Below are 22,631 nucleotides of genomic sequence, written 5' to 3'. Positions count from 1 at the left end.
GGTTCTCAGGCCTTCAGGATCAGACAACCAGCTTTCCTGGGCTTCCGTCTTGCAGAGAGCAGATCATGAGACTTCTTAGCCTCCTTATTGCCTGAGCCAGTTCCTCATAATAAATCTCTTTCTACAGGTCTATTTATATCCTGTCGGTTCTGTTTCTCTGGAGAACCCTGACTAGGCAAAAGCATGAACAGGCCGTTCAATGAAAGAATTAAAACTAAGCACATGAAAAATATGAATAATCTCACTAATACCCAAAGAAATATTAACCAATACAATATTGAGATACTTTTCCTGCCTATCAGTTGACAGTTATTACATTGGTAAGGACCTGAGGTCATGGACAGTCTCATGCACTGCTGGTGGGAGCAATTGGAAATACATACCAAAATCCTGAAAAATACACATTATTTTCCTAGGGCTGCTGTAACCAAGTACCGTAAACTGGGTGGCTTAAAGCAACAGAAATTTGTTCTTTTACAGTTCTGAAGGATAAAAGTCCAAAAGCAACATGCCAAAGTGGCCATTCTTCCCCTGAAGGCTCTAGAAAAAAAATCCTTGCCTCTTTCTAGCTAATGGTGGTTGCGTGCTATCCTTGGCATTCCTGGGCTTGGAGCTGCATCACTCCAATTTCTGTCTCCTTCACATGGCCGTCTTCTGACTGTGTCTTTGTATCTCCCTCTTCTATCTCTTCTAAAGACAGCAGTCATTGGATTTAGGGTCTACCCAAATTTATGATCTCAACGAATCATATCTACAAAGACCCTATTTTCAAATGAGGTCACATTCTGAGGTTCTGAGTAGACATGAATTCGAGGGAAGACATCATTCATCCTGGTACAATATACATACTCTTCGACACAGGAAAACTACTTTTGGCAATATATCATAGGAAAAAATGATGGAATTGTTGAAAGATGTAGCTATGAATGTATTACTTGCAGGACCATTAAAAATGGCAAAACATCTGAAACAACCTAAATGTCCAATAAAATGGTACTGTTTGAAGGAATTGATATAGACATACACTTATATAATGAAATACTTTGTTAAATTATATGGTTGATATGTATATTTTTTTACAAAAAGGATGTTTCCCTTGTATTATGACAAAAAAGTAGGTTACAAAACAGTATGATTCCATATTTGAAAAAAAGGTGCTTATGTATTTATTACGTATATACATACACACACCAGTAATTTTTAAAATTAACTTTATTGGAGTGGTAATGGTCAATAATATTATATAGGTATCAATTGTACAATTTATGATATATCACCTGAATATTGTATTGCCCACCACCCAAAGTCAAGTCTTCTTCCATTAGCATACATTTGACCCCTTTCCCCTTTACTACCCTCACCCTCTAGTGACCACCATACTGTTTGTTGTCTGTGTCTATGCGTGTTTGTTTGCTTTCCTTGTTTGTTCATTTGTTGCTTTCAGTTTTATATCCCACATATGAGTTAAATAATATTGTTCTTGACTTTTTCTGTCTGACTTACTTTGCTTAGCATGATATTCTCAAGAGCCATCCATGTTGTCGCAGATGACAGTATTTCATCTTTTCTATGACTGAGTAGTATTCCACTGTATATATGAACCACATCTTCTTTATCCAATTCTCTACTGAAGGACACCAGTTGTTTCCATGTCTTGGCCACTGTGAATAATGCTGCAATGAATGCAGGGGTGCACATATCTTTGTGAATAAATGTTTTCAAAGATACCCAGAAGAGGGGTTGCTGGGTCATATGGTAACTCTATTTTTTGAGGAGCCTCCATACTGTTTTCTATAGAGGCTTCCAGTTTTCTTCTCCAATAAAGATGGCCTTACTTTTCTAATGAGAGAAAACCCAGAAATGTCACTTTAAAATAAATGCTCTGAAACACATGGGAAAGATTAAATAATGCAGCTTAGAGGATCAGTGTATTAAGATGAAGCTACTTGAGAAAACCATCGTGTGTTGTACTTGTTTACCCATCCCACCCAACCAAGTTACATTACCAAAGTGCTGAGGGGATGGAAAAGCCTTGTCTCCAGCCCCCCTTTCAGGGACAATCCTAGGTTTCTCTAACATGTCCAAGGCAGAGCTGCACACAGAGCAGGCATTTAGAAGCTGCCTGGGATCATGGAAAAAGCTGTGGTGCCTACACCCTGTAAGCCAGTCACTTAACCTCTTGATCCTCAGTGTCTTCACAGATTGAGGATTATGAATAACATACACAATGTCCCAAGAAGGTACTGTTGATAAGTACTTGTGGAACAAGTAAACCTTGGCATTTGCATTGAGGCACCAAGTAGGGAAAATTTCACAGATGAGGAAAGAGATTAAGGACTTTGCCATAAACTGTATTTGTAACGTTGAAGCAACAGCATAATTTCTGATATCTTAATATCAACTCTCCATTCCTTAATCTTCGTAGTTGATAGGAACATAGCTACTTGCTAGAGCTTGCATTATTTTAAAATATCTGTGGAATCATTAATTAAACAGATGTTTATCAAGCATCCGCATGTGGGGGCTTTACTCTAGGTTCTGGGGATGCAGTGTGAAGGAAATCCCTGCTGGGTTGGATCTTTTTTTTTTGGCGCAATCATCAGAGGACTTCACTCACTCAGTGCTGTGGTAGGTGCACTTACTGCTTGGGTTTGAGATGGCATCTACCTGCTCCATCCATCGAGCTCTGTTTCAACCAGCTTTATCTCCCATGCCAGTGTGATATATTGGATGTCCATTTTCTGGCTAATGTAGAACACTTTGACCTTCAGTGATTTTTAAAAAATCTTTATTGTTGAAAGTATTACAGATGTCCCCTTTTTTCTCCCATTGACCTCTTATAGTCCCCCCTGGCCCCCACCCCAGGCCTTTACCACTCTGTTATGCATATATTCATACAAGTTCTTTGGTTGATCTCTTCCCATCCACTCACCCTCCCCCACCTTCTCTCTGAGATTTGTCAGTCTGTTTCATGCTTCTGTGCCTTTGGATTTATTTTGTTCAACAGTTTATTTTGTTCGTTAGATTCCACATATGAGTGAGATCATGTGATACTTGTCTTTCTCTGACTGGCTTATTTCGCTTAGCATAATACTCTCCAGACCTCTCCAGCCTATCTCAAAGGGTAGGAGATCCTTCTTTTTTACTGCTGCATAGTATTCCATGCTATAAATGTACCACAGCTTTTTTATCCACTCATCTGCTGATGGGCACTTGGGCTGTTTCCAGATCTTAGCTATTGTAAATTGTGCTGCTATGAACATAGGGGTGCATATGTCCTTTCTGATTTCTTGGGATATATTCCTAGAAGTGGGATCACTGCATCAAATGGCAGTTCCATATTTAATTTTTGAGGACACTCCATACTGTTTTCCACAGTGGCTGCACCAGACTGCATTCCCACCAGCAGTGCACTAGGGTTCCCCTTTCTCCATATCCTCTCCAGCACTTACCATTTGTTGATTTGTTGATAGTAGCCATTCTGACAGGTGTGAGGTGATACCTCATTGTCATTTTAATTTGCATCTCTCACCAACTTTAGCAGTCTGCTCAGATCCAGAAGTTAAGTGAATATTACTAATTTCTAAAAAAAATGCAGTTGTAGTATTAACACATGATAATAAGCTATAACTAAAGGAGCACTGATGGGTGGGTGCATTACTCTACAGGAGGTAGTGAGCCACTTTTCAGAGAAGCGCAGTTCAGATAATTAGGGCATTTTCCATCACCGTCTCCCATGCCCCCTATACCCCAGCACATTGGATGACTCAGCCTTTCTGGAACATCCGTACACAAAGTCTTTGCACATTGCATTTCTTCTTGGAATGTCACCTTCCCAACCTGGTCATTCACTGAGAAGCAAATTCCATGAAGACACAAATCCAGAGTCATCTGTGAAGTCTTCCCATAAAAATCTCAACACTCCAAAGCCAAATCTTCACTTCCTCTTTTGGGGCTACAGAGCCCTTTGTGAATATGCTACTATTCCTACACTGCACACTCCTGGGAAGGTAGGAAGGGGAGGGGTGAGGAGTGAATAATGGCTAACCTTTGTTTTCTGTCCAGGACTCAGTAGTCAAGAGCGGTTTGTTGCCTAAATGATCATTTCTAAAAATCTGTCATTCTAAGGAGGAGGGCTCCTGAAATGCAGATCCCTAGCCCCACGGAGTCAGACTCAGAAGGTGATCTTTTTGTCATGCAGTCCCCTGGGCTGGGGAGCACACGTCGACAAACACTCTTCCAGGCTAAGCACCACTCTGCTCCTGCCCAGCCCAGAAGAGCTCTCAAAAGAGCTCCTTTTAGCTTCTCCTGTTCTTAGTTAGCTTGCTTTTCACATTTTCTGTTTATTTGACCTTCAAATTCTTCCTCGAGATTATTTTCATTTAGCTTTCAGATACATTCTGGAACCACCTGCCCTCGAACTTAGTTTTTTAGCTCTCTTATAATTTTAGTGTTTGTTCACTACATCCATAAGGGGTGTGTGTGTGTGTGTGTGTGTGTGTGTGTGTGTGTGTGTGTACTTGCTTATTAATGAAGTCGCGAGGCATGTGAAACTTTGTGGAGTTTTTAAATGGATCAGTTACACTTTTTATTCCATGGAGCTTTTCTGATCCTATGTTTATATTGTCAAAAAGTCACTGAAGTTACAAATCATAGCTGACATAGAGATGTCTTACAGGATTTCAGAAAACAGGGGATTTTGGATGAAAATATAATTAGACCCATGTTCCAGTTGATAATGTTTTAAGAATTCATTTTCTAACCAAATGTATTTTGGAAATTATTTAATCGGCTAAACCCATTCCTGTATTATGTCTTTCAATACTACCCTCCCTACCCAAGTGCAGTCAAGAAAGAAACTGGAGTTTCCCCATTTCTGTATCTTAGATAATGCCTAACATAGAACCCAGTCCCCGTTGTTTAGTTAAATGGATCACGTGTTTTGTACAATGGTGTTTTTTCTAAATGACTCAGTAAAGGAAGAAAATGAGTTCTGCCTACTCTGCCCACATGATTGAAATGCAGTCCTCAAGACACTTGTCACACAAAGAACCCACCCAAGAAGAGTTCTGTTAAAATATGAATCCATTGTGGTAGGCTGAAAAAGCATGTGATTATGCATCTTGACAAACCCTAAAATAAGATAATGGAAAATAAGTAATAATAAGTCTGTAATCCAATGTTCTACATCAAGTAAAGACAGTATCTTCCTTTCATAAACTCACTGGAAGCCTTTACATTAATTAATATACTCAGAATAGCCCACTCGATCCTGTCACTTTGTTCATGAATGCAGAAGTCAATTTTTTTTTCCCTAAAAGGTAGGCATTAAACAAATCTATTGCATGCCTCTTTTTCTCTTGGCTTTTAAAAAAATTAATTTTTTTCAAATTAAATTTATTGGGGGTGACCTTGGTTTCTCCTGACTTTTAAAAGATAACGGTTTCATGGAAGTTTAGGCGCAAATGACTCAGACTCTACTGAAGGTTATTTGATCAACAGTGATTGTGGAAGTTGGGAAATGCTGCCTTTGCAAATGAAAAACAAAAAAGGTCAGAACGGTATGAAGAAGTTTCTCCAAGGGAATGCTCCTTGTCCTACATGACCAAAGATGCTGTGTCTATAAATTCACCTCAGTGAAATTGCATCCATAGCACCAAAAACCGACCCTGGAGCCAAACTGAGACAGGAGGGAATAAGCCAAGGCTTACAATGCATTTCTCTGAGAATGTACCAGGCCTGCAAAGGACTGCTTTAGCCCACTAGTCCTCACGAGGGCTACACCGATTTCAGTCCCAAAGAATCACTGCACTGAGTCTCCAAGAAAGGGATGCAAAAGTCAGCTCTTCTCCCTGACCTCCAAATCGGGAGCTCCAAAGAGAAGACTGGAAAGCCCTAAACATAAAAGACCCGGGAGGCATTGTTGTGCAGTGGTTAAGAACACTGCAGTCTGATTCCCAGCCTTTCCATTTGCCGTTGCCCCACAGTTTTCTCATCTGTAAATGAGGGTGGTCATAATATATGCTCATTTGGATTAAATGAGATTTGGATTAATGAAATGCTAGACATACAGTCAATGAATGTTAGACACGATGATGATGATGATGGATGATGATGATGATGATGATGATGATGATGATGATGATGATATGGCGTACATTATTCCACCCCTCCCCCAAAGGAGAGAGATTCATGGTGGAGCTATACTTGTGTCAGGAAAACCATCAGGCTTGAACAACCTAGAAAGGAAAGGAGTCCCTGTGACTGAATTTCTAATTTTTTTTCTAGAACACTGCTTTGAAATTTTACTTAAAACTCATTTTAAAACTTTAAAAGTCTACTGATCCACTTAAGTAGAATTGAGAAGAAGTCTAGGAAGAATCTGGGTTTGGCTCCACAGAAATTTTAAAGACAGACCAACTGGAGAATCAAGATATATGAGAATGAACATTAATGATTTTTAAGAACATAAAGTTTAGCTTTTAAAATAGTTTCCTTTCAAGGTGTTATGAACTCTAAAAGTTACTAGGCTATTATAAGCTCATTATTTAATCTATGATGCTCTGGAAAGAATGCAGTCCATGAAAGAGAATACTTGGATTTTGATCTCAGGAAACTTTGAGCTTGTGCGAATGGATTTTTTTTTTTTTTTTTAATCCATTCACACAAGCTCAAAGTTTCCTGAAGGCAAGAAACATTTCTTTTATCCCACGTGAAACCAGGACATCCCTGAACTCACTCAGTGAAAGCTTTTGTCTGACTTTTTCCAGAAACATGTAGGTGTGGTTCCCCTGGTCACATCATAGTGTTATTGTCATTTGATAGAGACATTTAATTTCCCCACCCTCCCCCCCTAAAAATAGTAAATAATTCAAACTGAGTTAACTTGCAAATTTTAAAAATCTGCTTTAATTGCATTTGGTTGTTAGTTGTTATTCTCTAAGATGTTTAGTATACCCCTTGTGCTGAGTATACACAGCAAAAACGGCTCTGATGTGTTTTTAGGGTTTCACACCTCACAGCTTCCACCTCCAAATCTAGAAATTTCTCTTTTCCTACAAAGAGCACAATCAGTTGACACCTACTCTCCCTTTATAAGCTAATTTACCATGATATAGAAAGGTTTTAGTAGAAGGAAAGGAAATGTCCAGCACATTATTGAAAATAAGCAATAGAAAAATCAGAGTCCCCTTATGAACATTTCCTAATGCAAAGCCCAGGCCCCCAGGAAAGGCCCTACCACACTGTCCTTTCTGCTGGCTGGATGGTGACTCAGGCTTCCCAGCCAGGTCCCCAGGGGGCAGGATCTCTTCTGGGAAAAATATTATTATCATGTTTGTAGTCCTGCCTTCTGCTGGGAACTTTCTTGGTGTACATCCAAGAAGAGAATCATGTAAATGTAGAGCTAGAAATTATTTTGGAGACTACAGATTAGAAAAAAGTGAAATCTAGAAAAAGGACTGACCTACTCAAGCCCAAACACCTAACAGATATTAGGACTGGAGCCCTATCTAATGGTCTCCATTTCTTCTAAGCCCAACTGCTGCTTTGGAAGAGCTCAGAATTCATAACTTCACAGAAACTCTTTGCTTTATCTTTCTGTTATTAATAGAAGTGGAACTGTATAGGCAGAAGATAAACATGCAGTGACTCAGTCATTAAAATAATACTATTTGCTGGGTTTTAAGCATGTTATTATTCATTAGAGGCCCAGTGCATGAAAATGCATGCACTGGAGCGGGGGGGGGGGGGGGTCCCTCAGCCGGGCCTGCCCCCTCTCACAGTCTGGGAGCCCTGAGGGGCAGGAGGCGACCTAACGATCAGGGGAAGGCGATGCTCCCATCACACCTCTGCTACTGCCACTGTTGGCAGTGCAAGCCTCGGCCAGCCCTGGTTACCTGAGCCTCAGGAGGCCCTGGGTGGCTGGGCAGCTGCCATCTGAGGCTTGCCTGCGCCGCAGGCTGGCTCTGGGCAGCTGGGGGGCTGAGGGGACTGGGCGCCGCCATCTTGTGGCTGTGGGTGCCATCATCTTTGAGGGCATGGCAGTCAATTAGCATATTCTCTCCTTATTGGCTGTGGGTGTGCCATCTTTGAGGGCGGGGCAATCATTTATCATATTCCCTCCTTATTGGCTGTGGGTGCCACCATATTTTGTGATAGCGTGAGGGTCAATTAGCATATTCCCTCTTTATTAGATAGGATTAATGCTACCAACATTTTTGAAATTTCACTGTTATCAGGCATAGTTCTACATGTGAAGATACAGGGGGAAAAAATAGCCCTTGTCCCAACTTACCAGCAAATTGGGGGTGCTGACATAAAAGAGACAAGAGTGATGCTGAGTGATCCCAGCTGTGATCATGTGGGTGCAACATCTATGGCCACACAAAGGAGGGGGCTTAACTGTGGGGTAAGAAAGAGAAGGATCCCCCTAACAGGGGGATCTTGAAACAGCATCTTGAAAGAAGGGACTAAGGAAAAAGGCATTAAAAGGAGAAAGAACAGTATTGCTAGTCAGGTAGCTGTGACAGCACATGGCCGATTTGGGTACAAACGTGCTTCCACATGACTGCATCCCAGGCTTAAGTGAGGCCAAGGACAGGCAGGGATCAGGTCATGATGAGCTTTGTGTATCATGCTAAAACGTTCGTATTTTACCAGAAAATAATGGGAAGATATCGATACATTATATTCTGTAAATTAATATGACTCAAGTTATACTATAAAGCAAATAGATTTTTTTTCTGTTCCTTTAATATCAGATACTTTGGTAAAACATCTGAGAGTAGAATGTGACAAAATCGCCAGAATCTACTTCCAATTGTGGAGTTGACAGAAATCTCAATTTCCTCATCTGTAAAATGGGGATCATTATAGGGTTGTTGAAAGAAATACACGAGTTAAAGCCTGATAAGCATGGGTTACAGTGTCTGGCATACTGTCAAGACTTAGTAACTGTAAGCCGGCATTATCTTCATTGGGTTCATCATCATTATAAAAGACTGAATTGGAGAAAATGGAGGAGAATGCTAAGTGCTAATTTTAACATCTAAAGTTAAGAGTAATTTTCCAATTCTGCTGCATCTACATTGCTTAGGGTAACATAGGGTCAGAGAGTACTCTGTGGGAGGCATGGCTGGGAAAAGGCATTGGTTAGCAGAATGCACTGATTGTGTACTTGGGGGGAACTTTCCTGCTGAATCTGTTGTCCAAGAGAATGTAAGACAAGAAAGCAGGAGTTTTAGCCATTGAGAGCAGTATCTGAGCAGAGTAGAGGCTCTTTGTTAGTTAAAGAAGGAAAAGGAAAATATTCATGTCCATAGAAAGAAATGGGAGCTAAAATTAACTTTTTTTTTTTTTTTTTGCTTCCCTTCGTTGATTGACAGGCTCTCAAAAAGAGCTTTTAGTTTGCTATTAGATTGTAACTAGTTGTTTATAATATATCCTTATACAGTAAGGACTCAAGGTTATTTTTTCCTGTATTTTTGTTATTAGCATATTTTCTGTAATTGTGCCAAATTTGAAATTTGTAGCAGGTCCTCATTTCATTCAGTGTTGTTTCAGTATAACGTTGATGTGATGTCCAAGGAACTTCACTCTTGTTTATATCAGTTAACCTGTGGTGAATTCGTTTTGTTATATGGTTTGGTCACAGTTCTAAGAACCTATCAATGACATTAATTGAGGACCTACTCTAGGTTAGCAATTTAAGTTTGGTTGTATTAAAAATAAGGTAGGTTACAAATAGATTTAGTATCTGCATGCCATCTCTATAAAAAATGGACTGTGTTTCAATATTCTATAGGACAATGGGTTTACTTTTTGTTGTTCTGTTTTGTTAGTGCTCCTATATTCCTCCCTGTAAGAGAGAAAATCAGAAGAACTTGGAAAGTGTCATGAATTGGCAACAGTACTGGAAAGATGAGATTGGTTCCCAGCCATTTACTTGCTATTTTAATCAATTTCAAAGGTAAGCCAATGTTTACATGTACCTATTAAACCTGTTTATAGCCTTTTGTAGTTTTACACTATGAAATATTACATTAATTAATCATAGATTGTGCTAACTTGAAAAATATACAACATGGAGATTGTCTCAATTCTTTTCAGCATGTAGGTAGGGAAGCCCCTTCTTACTCTACAGGATGGGAAGCATGCAAAGAATCTGCAAGCAAAAAGAAAGAGAGAGAGAAGAGAGAGAGAGAGAGAGAGAGAGAGAGAGAGAGAGAGAGAGAGAGAGCGAGCGCACGTGAGCGCACTTGTATCTTAAGAGTGCACCATCTGGGTTCACTAAGAACGTGCCTTAGGTAGGATCATTGTATACTAGCTAAGGTGTAGGTTTATTAGCCTATTGGACTGCTTCAAATATCATTTTCCCTTTTCCTTTCTATTTTGATGAAGTACCAATAAAATGGGTTCACACCATTAAAACTTTACTTGACTTAGATCTCAAGCTATACCATATAGTAATGTTTCCTTGGGCTAGAACACTTCATTGCCCACACAGATCAATCATGGTAATCTATTCACCAGACATTATTCAGTATTTACAACTCCTTGCTGGACATCTCCACTTGAGTGTTCTACAGTTATGTCAAACTTTCTTTTCCTCTGATGGTCCCACTCTTGGAGAATGGCACTTCCATCCACTCGTTTACCTAGTCCAGAAACCTTTGAGTGATTCTTAATTCACTTCTTTTGTATTCTTGGTGACCTGTGTTCACCGTCATGCTGATTGTACCTCTGTGACATCTGTTCTGTGCCTTCCCTGTGCCACTGTCTTAGTTCAGATCCATATTATTTCTCAGCTCATTAATGTAATAGTCTTCTTCTTTCTTTCATTTTTATTGAATTTATTGGGGTGACACTGGTTAACAAAATTATATACTAGTAGGTTTCAGGTACACAATTCCAAATTTGTACACTGTATTGTGTTTTTACCACTCCAAGTCAAGTTTCCTTCCATCACCATTTATCCCTCCTATACCCTTCTCCACCTCCCCTTTCCCACCAACCCCCCCCCCATCTCCATCCTTCTCCCACTGCATACCATTTTGCACGCAGCTGCCAAGGTGATCTTTCTAAAACCTGAGACTAATCAGATTACTCTTCATAGTTTTTGAGTCAAGTCCAAATATCTTGGCATAGCCTATGTATCAGGTAACTATTTCTGTGTAATAAACTATCCTAAATCTAACAACTTATTTCAACAATGATTCATTATCTCTTCTGATTCTGTGGGTTGGCTGGGAGGTTTATCTGTTGGCCGCTCCCGGGCTCATGTGCAGTCAGATGAAGACTAGAATGGCTGTGTGGTCCATAAGGTCCTCTTCTCTCACCTGGTGCTGGCTCAGATGAAGCACCTGTTCTCCACCTGGCCTCTCATTCTCTAATAGGCTAGATCACCTTCCTTAGAGCATGGCAGCCTCAGGACAGCATTTCAAGAGAGCCAGGCCTTTGCTTTGGAACTCACATAACATTATTTCTGATATGTTCTATTGGTCAAAGGGAGTCATGATATAGCCCAGGTTCATGGGGTGTTGAAATAGACTTAAAGCTGCAAAGGTGTTGTGGCTATACTTAATCTACAATGGCACACAGACTCCTTACCCTAGGCTACCACCTCTCCAGCCTTATCTCCATACACATATTCTTTGCAATAGACTTTCTGAACTATGTGCAGTTCCAGGAATACCTTATACGTTTATATCCATGCCCCTTTATTTGCTTCTTCTGCTTTTTGACTGCCTTGCTGAAGACCCCTCAGATATCACCTTCTCTGGGCTGCTTTGCTTGATCACCAGGTTTCATTTAGTTGTATATCAGTCAGGATGCCATCTGATGCAGATAAATATAAAACTGTGGCTCAGAGTGCCAAAAACAATTGGGAAATTTATTACTTCACACATCAAGAAATGCATAAGTGGGCTGACATTAAGATTGTTTGATGGAATGACCTACAGTGCCATCAAGAACCCCGTTCTTCTAGATCTCAATTCTGCCTCAGGTGGCTCCCTGAGGACCACAGTATGGCTGCTGTGGTTCCAGATGTTACAGCCAGACACAGCAGTGATCAACATCAGAAAGAGCCTATCTCTCTTGACATATTTTTATTTTCACAGCTTCCCAAAGCCAGCATCCCCTCAGGTATTTTGGTTTATAAGAGTTCCTTTGCCTATACACCCAAACTAATCACACAAAAAGGACAACCGGAATCTACCTCTGAACGAGGGATAGGCAGTGTGTCCTAAGTTGCGTGGAGGAAGGGTATCCACCTGAATAGATTTGGGAAGGAAGAAGAAAGGGGATGGAATTTGTGGAACAACCAAAAGTACCATCTAATAAGGTGTGTCTTCCATGTTCTGTGTACAGCTATGACTCTTGCTTTCTATAACTATACCAGAGGACCTTTAAAAATAAAATGCACTGCAGATCAATTAAGTTAGAATCTCTGGTGGGTGAATGTAGGCATTACTATTCTTCAAAATTGACTCCAGAAATTCTGATATATGAGAAGTGTGTTATATAATAGTTATTACTATATATCTCATATATATCTATTATGAGATTCTAATACATGTACATTCTGATATACAAGCTACATATTAGTCATTAACATATCTTATATTATTAGTATATGAAATATATCTATGTGTTTACATTAGATACATATATACATAATACTTGAGATATGTTAATATGTTTATAAATATACCTAATAAACCAAGGCTTGACAATATATGGTACATTGAGTATATAGGTTATATAATGAGTGGTGAATTTTTAAGCTGGAAAAGTAGCTTGGGGTTAGATTTCTAAAGAATCATACACGCCATACTAAGGAGATGGTTTTTGCCATACAAGCAATGAAAATTTGTAAAAAGTTGTGTTTTCTTTAAGCCAAACACAGGCATGACTAGATCTCTGATTTAGAAAGTAACTGGTGTGAGTGCTGAATGTGTGTTGAAGGGAAAAACAACGAAAGGCAGGTAGCTCTAACTCAGTGATGGGGAGGTGAGGAGAGTACTGAGTGGAAAAAATAATATTTTTGAATGGCTATGATGTGCTAATTATTGCGAATAACGTTTTGTTTAGATCAACACATTTCTTATAGTAGTTCTAAGCACTAGCCCTATTTAATAGATGAGGAAACTGAGCCTAAAGGAGTTAAATAATTTGCCCAATGCACATAGCTATTAAGTGGAATCCAGTTAGTCTGATCCCAGAGCTCCTTCTATCAACCATCCGCGGTCCTGATAGAGCATTTTTGGAGCTTATGTGAGAGCAATGGAAGTGGAAGGCTCTAACTGGGCATATGTCAGCAAGACATTTACAGTTACCGTCCATAGAACTGAATGACAATGTAAGTGATGAGGAAAAAGAAGGTATCAAATTTGACTGAGTTTGAGAAAAAGAAGGTCCAGCTCTGACTATGCCGAACTCGCGGGACTCATAAGATACCCAGAAGATGCTTGAAGGAGTTGGAAATACAGACCTTTCATCCAGGAGCAGGAGGTCAGGACCAGTGCTGTACAGACCTGGGAATTGGTGGTGCACAAGCTTCCTGGTTGAAGCACAGAGAAGGAATGTGCACTGGGAGCACATAGAGAAGGGAAATATGACAGAATCGGGGGATCATCTACATTTAAGGTACAGGTAGAAGGAGATGGAGAAAGCAGTCAGATGGTGAGAGGAAAGTAAAAAAAGAATCTTGGCAAATTTTTCAGGTTTTAAGGAGAAAGGGGCAATCCAGAAGGACTCCTGAGACGTCATCAGTTTGGGCAAGTAGAAGTCTCCTAGCAATCATTGTGAAAACAGTCCTAGGATACAGGCTTAGAAATCATCTCTAGCCTCCGCAGGTGAGAATGTGAAGGCATTAGTAAGTGCAGGGGACTCCTTCAAGAAGCTTTCCATGACTGGAAGGAGTGTGGGGAGGAGGTGAGTAATGAGAGGGAAGGAGGAATGGATGCAGAGAAGGGAGCCTGCTAAAGACTAAAACTGCGGAGAAAGATACATTGACTATAGCAGTAATTAAAACAAAAATGGAAGAAAAGGAGATAGGATGAGATTAAGAAGTAGGGATCCTTTTTTCTGTGAGGCCGGAGCCAGGGAACCAGCGTCGGCGCCAGCAGGCAGGAGGAGAGCTGGATATGGAACCCAGGACTCTCTGGATTGGGTGATCCTTATGCTTCCAGGCCCAACCAGGAGCCAAGTTAATGTGGGTGAGCTTGCACTTGCACTTGGAAGCAAACAGAGCACCCCTTCTCGTGGGCTGTCCTGACTAACCGTCCTCGGTCTTCCTAATAAACGCCCCACACTCCCCACTCAGGCACAGAGTTCTCTAAATGCCGCCTCCCCCAAACAGGGTTTCCTCCCATGAGGGCACGAAGTCTGAATATCCTCAGTATCCAAGCAGGGCTGTTCCTCTGGAATAATGGGAACCATATGAAAAGAGCTAACCCTCATTCTATACCAATTCTGTTAACTTCAGGAACAGAAAAGTTAAGCCCGTTGTACCTCCCTCAGAATGGATGCTCATTCCCTCTCCGTCATCTCACTGTCTCCTCCCCAAACTGTCGGGGTGTAGATAGACGTGGGGGTGTCTGTCACAACCCAGCAGCACCCGAGACATGAGTTTAAGTGACTCTGGGAAAACAGAAGATTGGAGTTTGGCTCTGTTACCATGCCATCTGCGAGAGGAAACGGGAGTGCTGGTTGGAGGTGGGAAAATGGCAGCTCTGAGTACACTTTTTACTACTGCTAAGTATGAGGTAAAGATGGGCTTACTGTAGAGACTCCCAGATGCTCTCGATAAGATGAACTTCACATTTAAAGTAACCTTTAGATTTCACTCACAGGCAGGAAGTAGGGAGAAGCGTTATCAGGAAGTTTCCATTTTTAAGTAAAGGGTGTTATTTTAAAAATTGAAGACAGATTATTGGCGTCTAAGCTTTCCACTGTGTAAGCCTCATTCAGGAGAGCTGTCCTCGGGAGTGGAGTCTGCAGTGGCCAGAGCAGCCACCCGCAGCCGTGCCTGCGTGGGGGGCCAGTCCTCCCGGGGTCACCCTGCTCCACACTCAGAACGGACACGGAGGGCTCCGTGGAGCCTGGCACGGGCTGCTCCCATTCAAGGCCTTTGCGTATAACCTTCCAGCTCTTCGCCTCCTTCACTCTTGGGCTCACAATCTCCTTCCAATGTGTCTCCTTCTATTTCACACATTTTTACATAGGTGAGGTCACACCCTCCCTACGCCGCTTTCTAATCTCTTATTCTTCCCAGGCTTCTTTCTCAGCAGACCCCGTACTGAGTATGTTTTGAAATTTTCATTCCAGTGCTAGGAAACGTCTCTGTAGTCTGTCTTCTCATGCTGTTCTCCTCTTCATCTTTGCCTTAAATGGCTTCCCCTTGAATGGAGGATGGCCCTGGGAAATGGTTCCTCACTCCTCAATTGCTTTTGGATCTTAAGCGCCAGGAGGAACGATCCATCTTTGTTTTCGTTTTGTTTTTTTTTTAACTTTTCCTCTAATGGAGAATATAGTCTTTCTCTATCCAGATTTACTTTGTAACGCTTTATTTTATCCTTCTGAGGAGATAGTAGTTCACAGAGTGCACAGAGCAGGCTTACATACACACACTCACCCAATGAACACCCTCTGTGAATTCTTGAATTATCCCCTGGGTTCGAGCCCTCACTGTTTCTCATCAGATTGTTGGCATGATCTTCAACTGGTCTTTCACCCTGGGTCTTTCTCTCGTTCTGCACTTGTACTAGCTTTTGTTTTGCTTTATTTAAGCCTCTATTTGATCTTGACACAGTCCTGATTAAATTTTTCTGCCTTCTTATTGTCCATGGGGATAAAGAGCATGCCCTTCCCATCCCAGCTTGAACTTCTGCTATTTCATTATGTGCTAGTCATGGGGAAACAAATAGAAAAAAACAACAACACGCAAAACAGCAGGAAAAAGAAAACTAGACACAGGTCCCTGCTCCATGGAGCTTATAGTCCATCTCATACCATGACATAGATAATTACAAAGTAGGGTAAATACTATGAAGGAAGAGCTGAGGGTACTACTACGTGATGTTATAACAAGGTGGGGAATCTCAGAGGCCTGCCTGGATAGATTATAATTAGGTGGAGACCAGAGGGTGCTCAGGAGTTAGCTCGGTTCAAGGTGAGGGGAAGAATATTTCAGAACAAGGCAACACCATGTGCTTGCTGGTGTTAGGAACTGAAAGGCCAGCCTGGTAGGGGAGCTGTGAGTGAAGGACCGAGGTGAGTACTGCCCCTGAAGGCAGAGTAGGTGGGTTCAGAGTTTACTTACATGCAGTCACCAGTCTGTGATAGGTTTTAAGTAGATGGGTGGTGACATCTGATTTAACTGTTTAAACTTTTCCTCTGGCTGTTCCAGTCACTTCAGATGCCTCTCTGTTTCTCATGCACATTGACGCCGTTGCTCCTGGCCCTCTCCTCTTCCCTCACCTGGGGACACGTTTGCCTTTTTTCACTTCTAGGAATTAGCATACCACAGTGGCTGTAGTAGGAACCTGGGAACCAGCCACTTTCTAGTGTGTGTGGTCTTGGGTATGTTACTTTAACCTATTTGCCTCTCCGTTCTCTTGATAGAAGGAAAAAACAGTAAGGTTATTATGAGGCTATCAATGAGATGGGGTGAGCCTAACCCATAGTAGTTCCTATAAAACTGTTTGCTGTTATTTTATGACCGTTAGTAAGATTTGCCTCAAATGTCATTGTGTAACCTTCTCTCACCTTTTCAGGGATAATTAATCACTTCCTCTTCTGTGCTCCCACACTGTGATGGTTGCCTTTACCTTCCTCCTTTCTAGATTATGAATTCCTTAGGGCCACCATGTGCATCAGGTAGATGGGTTTACATTTCTGCTGTACCCATGAACTGTATGACCTTGGGGAAATTGTGCAACTTCTTGAGCTTAGTTTCATCTGAAAAATGAAGGTAATATTATTCATCTTAAAGGTATTTTGGAGGTAAGGATCATATCTGTGCAGTAGTGAGTACTTAGTAAATATGTGTGTGTTTCTTCCCTTGCCCTCTACATTTCTAACAACTAGGGCAGAAATAACAAATCAGTGAATAAATAGCCTGGTTATTCACTGATTGGAGGCTGAGTGAGGTATTGAATTAATAAATAATAGGGATTTTATTAATGAGTAAAGCCACAGAACACACACAGAAGAGATTCTATTGATAAATAAATATATTGTACTAGTACTTATGATACTGAGCAGATATGTCCTAATTTTGAAGTCCATTCAAATTATGTTTGTCCTGTAATATGTTTTTTAAATTTTATTTTAATTAATTCATATTTTTGTTATTTATTTATTTATTTTTAATCCTCACTGGAGGATATTTTTTCCATTGATTTTTAGGGAGAGAGGAGGGGGAGAGAGAGAAACATTGATGTGAGAGAGACACATTGATTGGTTGCCTCCCAAACGTGATCCTACAGGTTCTGGGGAATCTACAACCAGGTTCATGCCCTTTACTGGAATCGAACCTGCGACCCTTTGATCCAAGGGTCAATCTCTAACCACGAAGCCAAACCGGCCAAGGCCTGTAGTATGTTTTTCACACTTTTCAGTTTAGAGAAAGTTGAACATAATGGCCTGAACTAAAATTGAATAGAGTGCAGAACACAATTTGAAAGCTATTAAAATAGAAGATTAAAAGCAATCAACTAGAAAAGGACTACTCACTTAATTAAGGCTTAGGTTTTTTTATCTATAAAATTTGATAGACTGATAGATTAAATGATCTCCAAGATTCTTTTAAACACTCCAGTGTTAAGGTTTTGTAATTCTCTGATCCTGAAAGCTTGTGAAATTAAAGCAGCTTACGATACTAGATGAAATCCTAATGTGGAAGAGAAAGAAAAATTAGCAAAGAACTAAGTGGTTTACAGTCTGTGCCATTTAATAGAGGAGCAGACAGTCCTCCTACCTCAGCAATAATCGAGTTTTGGAATGATGACACAGAGTCATCAAAAGGTTAAATATGGTTCAACACGCCCCTTAAAAGGCAAGAAAATATGTAATGCATTTTTAGAAAGATTTTTACCAATAATATTTTAACATTTTTATTAGTTTTTCTTCAATTTAAAATGTTAAACTTCAGTTATTTGAAAAATTCACTTATGTAACTACTTACATCCTCTTTTTGAAATAAACATATTTTAGGGACTACACAGCTCTCCCTGCCACAAAATAGCTCATCACTCTTCTATCACCAAGTTGGCTTTTTTGGTGTCCTGGATTTCATGCATAAAATTATAACCATTTCAGTCGATTTCTCTCTTATTTATTCAACAAGCATTTATTAATCACCTGATATGTACCAGACAGCATTGGTCAAAGATAATAAGACTTTGTCTCTATCTTTAAGGAACTCACTGCCTAGTTTGGAAGACAAATGTGTAAATACATTAATTCAGATGCAGTGTACTAAGTGCCATAATGATACACACACACACACACACACACACACACACACACACACACACACACACAGTATAGTGCCTGGACCTACTTGAATGGAGATAAGAAGTGGAAAAAGAATAGCCTTTACAGGGAGAAAAATTTGAGTTAAATTTTAAAGAATGCGTAGGAATTTTCCTGATAAACACGGAGAGGGAAAGGGATTTCAGGGAAAACAGTAGTATGTTCAAAGGCATTAAGATTAGAGATACCATGGGCAACTGGAAGTAAGAAGCTTCAGATGCTTGGAAAGTGCATATAGGGGAAAGGTGGTAGACGAGCCTGAAGAGGTTGAATCAGATGATATGTGCTTTTGTGCCATCCTAAGGGTTTTAGACTTTATTATATGCACAGTGAGGAGTGACAGTCACATTTGTGTTTCAGAAAATCCAGCCTGGTGGATAGACTGGATCTAAGCCAAAGTTGGAGGAAGGGTGAGCAATTTGGAGATTATTGCACCAGTCTAGATCAGGGCTGAAAAGAGCCTGGGCAAAGGCAGAATTAGAGAAAGAAAGGAAGGAAGGAAGGGAAGGAGAGAGGGAGGGCGGGAGGGAGGGAGGGAGGGCAAGAAAGGTGGGTACGGACATTAGACTTCAAGAAAGTGGGATCCACACACCTAGAGGTTCACATGCTGCGTGATGGGGGTTCAGGTAAAGAAGAAGATGGGGTTGGGTAGTCTGGCTCTCTGTTGTGGGTGACCATCCTGGAGGCATCATGAACTGGGGGGTGGGCAAGAGGCTTTCCTGCTGTAAGTCCCACCACCTCCTGTTCCCACTACCTTTGTCCTGGTAGAAAAGTGGATAGATGTGGCTTGATGCCAGAAATGCAAAGCCATCAAGCATCTTTGTGGTGATAAGCGTGAGGATGGGCATGCACACGTTTAGAAGGCAGAGCAGAAAGCCAGAGGAGTCAGCTCCCCGGCACTATCCGTGGGCAGCTGCCTGCCCTGCCTGCCTACGTGGCATTTCTTACATGCCTCTGAATACATTTATAACCATTACAACGAAAACATGATCGGTCCGTTGTAAGTGACTTTTGCAGTGTCTTTGTGTTCATTTTTTACTTATGAAGCCCTAGAAACAGATTTCTTTTAGTAGATTTATGTGTTGAATTTAATTGTTCCATTGGCTTCTAAGTTCTCCTTTTGTTTTTTATAGAACAAATTACTAAAAAAAGAATCTTTGTCTTTACTGGCAGATACAAATGAAGAAAATGTGCATAGAAAGATAAGAACTGTTATTTTGAATAAATTCCATAGGGAAATTTTATTGACTTTTAAATGAATTGCTAGATAGTAGATTTGGTATTTGGTAAAAATTTAAGATTTTTAAAAAAATATATTTTATTGGTTTTTTACAGAGAGGAAGGGAGAGGGATAGAGAGTTAGAAATATCGATGAGAGAGAAACATCAATCAGCTGCCTCCTGCACACCCCCTACTGGGGATGTGCCTGCAACCAAGATACATGCCCTTGACCAGAACCGAACCTGGGATCCTTCAGTCCGCAGGCCGACGCTCTATCCACTGAGCCAAAACGGCCAGGGCTAAAAATTTAAGATTTAATAGAGCATTTTACTTTTGTTTTCTATTTACTCTGAAAAATATTTCTTATAATCTCTCATTAAAGAAGAGACTGGTTCTGTAGTTATTTTTTAAAGGAACATATGCATTGACTTCCTTTTTAGACATTGAGTCTAATAATAAGTATATCTTGAGTCTTAAAAAAAAAAGAAAACAGTATATCCAGAATCTTATTCAAATTGAGTTTTTCCATGTACATTTGTGTCTAGTTCCATATTTAGAGACATTACATCAGAATTGAAGGCTCTCTTTGGTCTCACACTCTGTACTTTTTAAAAAAGTAGCCATTGTTGTGGCTTCTCCAGTATGCTATGGAACAGGTATGGAATCCATCCCGGTGTTATGTGAAGTCTAATGTCCATACATTCCACACATGTTGTTGATCTAAATTTGAGGATCTGTTTTCTAATGTTATTGAAAGGGTTATTATGCTTGCAAATTAGTTTTCTAACAGCTTTTGACTTCGTGGCAATCAAGTTAATAATTTGATGTTATTAACCACTTTTCATTTAAGATAGTGTATGCCGCCATCAAACAGAGCCCCGAGGGGATTTGGAAGGAAAGCTGTAGGAACTGGAGGACAAGTAGGTCGCAGAGTGCAGCGCTGACAGACGATGGAATGCAGGGCAGGGCCGAGCATCAGGAGACTTCTGTGCTATCCATAGCTCTCTGTGTGACTCAGTGTATGACCTTGGGCTACTTACTCTACGGCTCTCGCCTCAGTTTCATCTTGGATAAAATGGGGCCAGGACTAGCCGCTAACACCTGGAGAGTGGATTGTGGAGTTGCTATTCTCACAGCCTCTCAAATCTGGGAGACATCTTCCAGTCATTCACTCCACCCAAAGTAAATCCCTTCCACAATGAAAAGTGGGTTTTTCCATTCTCTTACAACTCTGGTGACAGCGGACATCACCACCCCCATGAAGAAGCCCATTCCATTTCCAAACACTTTTAGTTGTCAGTAATCTATCTTGGGAAATAGCTGACACAGGCACATTCATAGAGCCAGAAAGTCAATTAGAGGTTAACAGGGACTGGGGAAAGAGGGAAATGGAAGGTCCTGCTTAATGGTTACAGAGTTTCTGTTTGGGGTGATTAAAACATATTGGAAATAATAATGGTAGTGGTTGCACAACCTCGTGAATATAATTAACACCACTAAATTATATATTTTAAATGGCTGAAATGGAAAATTCAATATTATATATATACTAGTGACCTGGTGCACAGATTCGTGCACATTGAAAGGAAATTAATTAGAAGGTGGCTGGCAAGGTGGGACTGGGTGAGACGGGCTGGACACGCCCTGAAGCCAACCTCCCGTGGTCCCTCCCCGGCATCTGCGGTGTGAGCAGGGTCCCTCTGGCAGGTGGGGTCCCTCGGCCTGGCCTGCAGGGATCGGGTTGAAACTGGCTCTCTGACATCCCCCGAGGGGTCCCGGAGTGTGAGAGGACACTCTGCAAAGTTGCTGTCTTACAGGGTGTGGAACGCAAGCACAAGTGTACAGTAAACCAGATTCGGGGCCAACACGGCCGAAGGTGGAATCGCATGGCCCCATGAGGAATTGGGCCCCCTCCTCTCTGGTTCTGGGTGCATCACACGAGAACCACCTCTGTGAAGTCACTGCAGCTCCGCAGCTCCTGCGTTGAGTGTCTGCCCCCTGGGGGTCAGTGTGCATCATAGCGACCGGTTGGACAGTTGGACACTTAGCACATTAGCCTTTTATATATATACTAGGGGCCCAGTGCACAAAATTCATGCACTGAGGAGGGGTCCCTCAGCCCAGCCTGCCCCCTCTCACATACTGGGAGCCCTCAGGGAATGTCCTGTTGGGAGCAGACCTAAGCCGAAGTCTGGCCTCCCTTTGCAGGAGGCGACCAGGCTGATCAGGGGAAGGCACCAGCCCCATCACCCCGCTGCTACAGCCACTGCCAGTCACCGCAGCCGCCAAGGTATTTTCATCAACACTGACTCCAGTCCCTTCACCATGAAAAAATGACAACTTTCTTTAAGCATTTTCAAGATGTGTCTTTCATAGGATATGACATTTCTTTCTTTATTTTTCTTTTTATCCTCACCTGAGGATTTGTTTCCATTGATTTTTTTCCCTTTCCCTCCGATCCCAGGCTCGGCCTCTACCCAAGCCTAAAGCCTCCACCCCAGGTTTAGGCTTGGGAAGGGGTTCCCCCACCTGTACCTCCGATCGCAGGCTCGGCCCCTTCCCAAGCCTAAAGCCTCCACCCGGTGGCCGGCTTGGAGTGACCTGGGTGCCGAGGAGGTTCCCTGGACCCAGGTATGTATGCAAATTAACCGCCATCTTTGTTGGGTTAATTTGCATACTCACTATGATTGGCTATGGGCGTAGCGGAGGTGTGATCAATTTACATGTTTCTCTATTATTAGGTAAACTAGAGGCCCGGTGCACGAAATTCGTGCACGGGGGTCCCTCAGCCCAACCTGCACCCTCTACAATCCAGGAGCTCTCAGGGGATGTCCTACTGATGGCTTAGGCCCACTCCTCATGGTTCT

General features: G+C 41.4%; 1 protein-coding gene across 1 annotated transcript in view; it reads left to right on the top strand.

Annotated features, from left to right (window-relative positions):
- Positions 1-22,631, top strand: part of KCNMB4 (potassium calcium-activated channel subfamily M regulatory beta subunit 4) — a 62,624-nt gene that overhangs the window by 14,939 nt on the left and 25,054 nt on the right. The window contains exon 2 of the mRNA XM_008155558.3: positions 9,843-9,970. Coding sequence (XP_008153780.1) covers positions 9,843-9,970 — 128 coding nt within the window. The remainder of the gene's footprint in view (positions 1-9,842; positions 9,971-22,631) is intronic.

The sequence above is a fragment of the Eptesicus fuscus genome, chromosome 7 (genome assembly GCF_027574615.1).
Source record: "Eptesicus fuscus isolate TK198812 chromosome 7, DD_ASM_mEF_20220401, whole genome shotgun sequence".
NCBI classification, from domain to species: Eukaryota; Metazoa; Chordata; class Mammalia; order Chiroptera; family Vespertilionidae; genus Eptesicus; species Eptesicus fuscus.
This window is presented reverse-complemented; position numbering and strand designations above follow the sequence as displayed.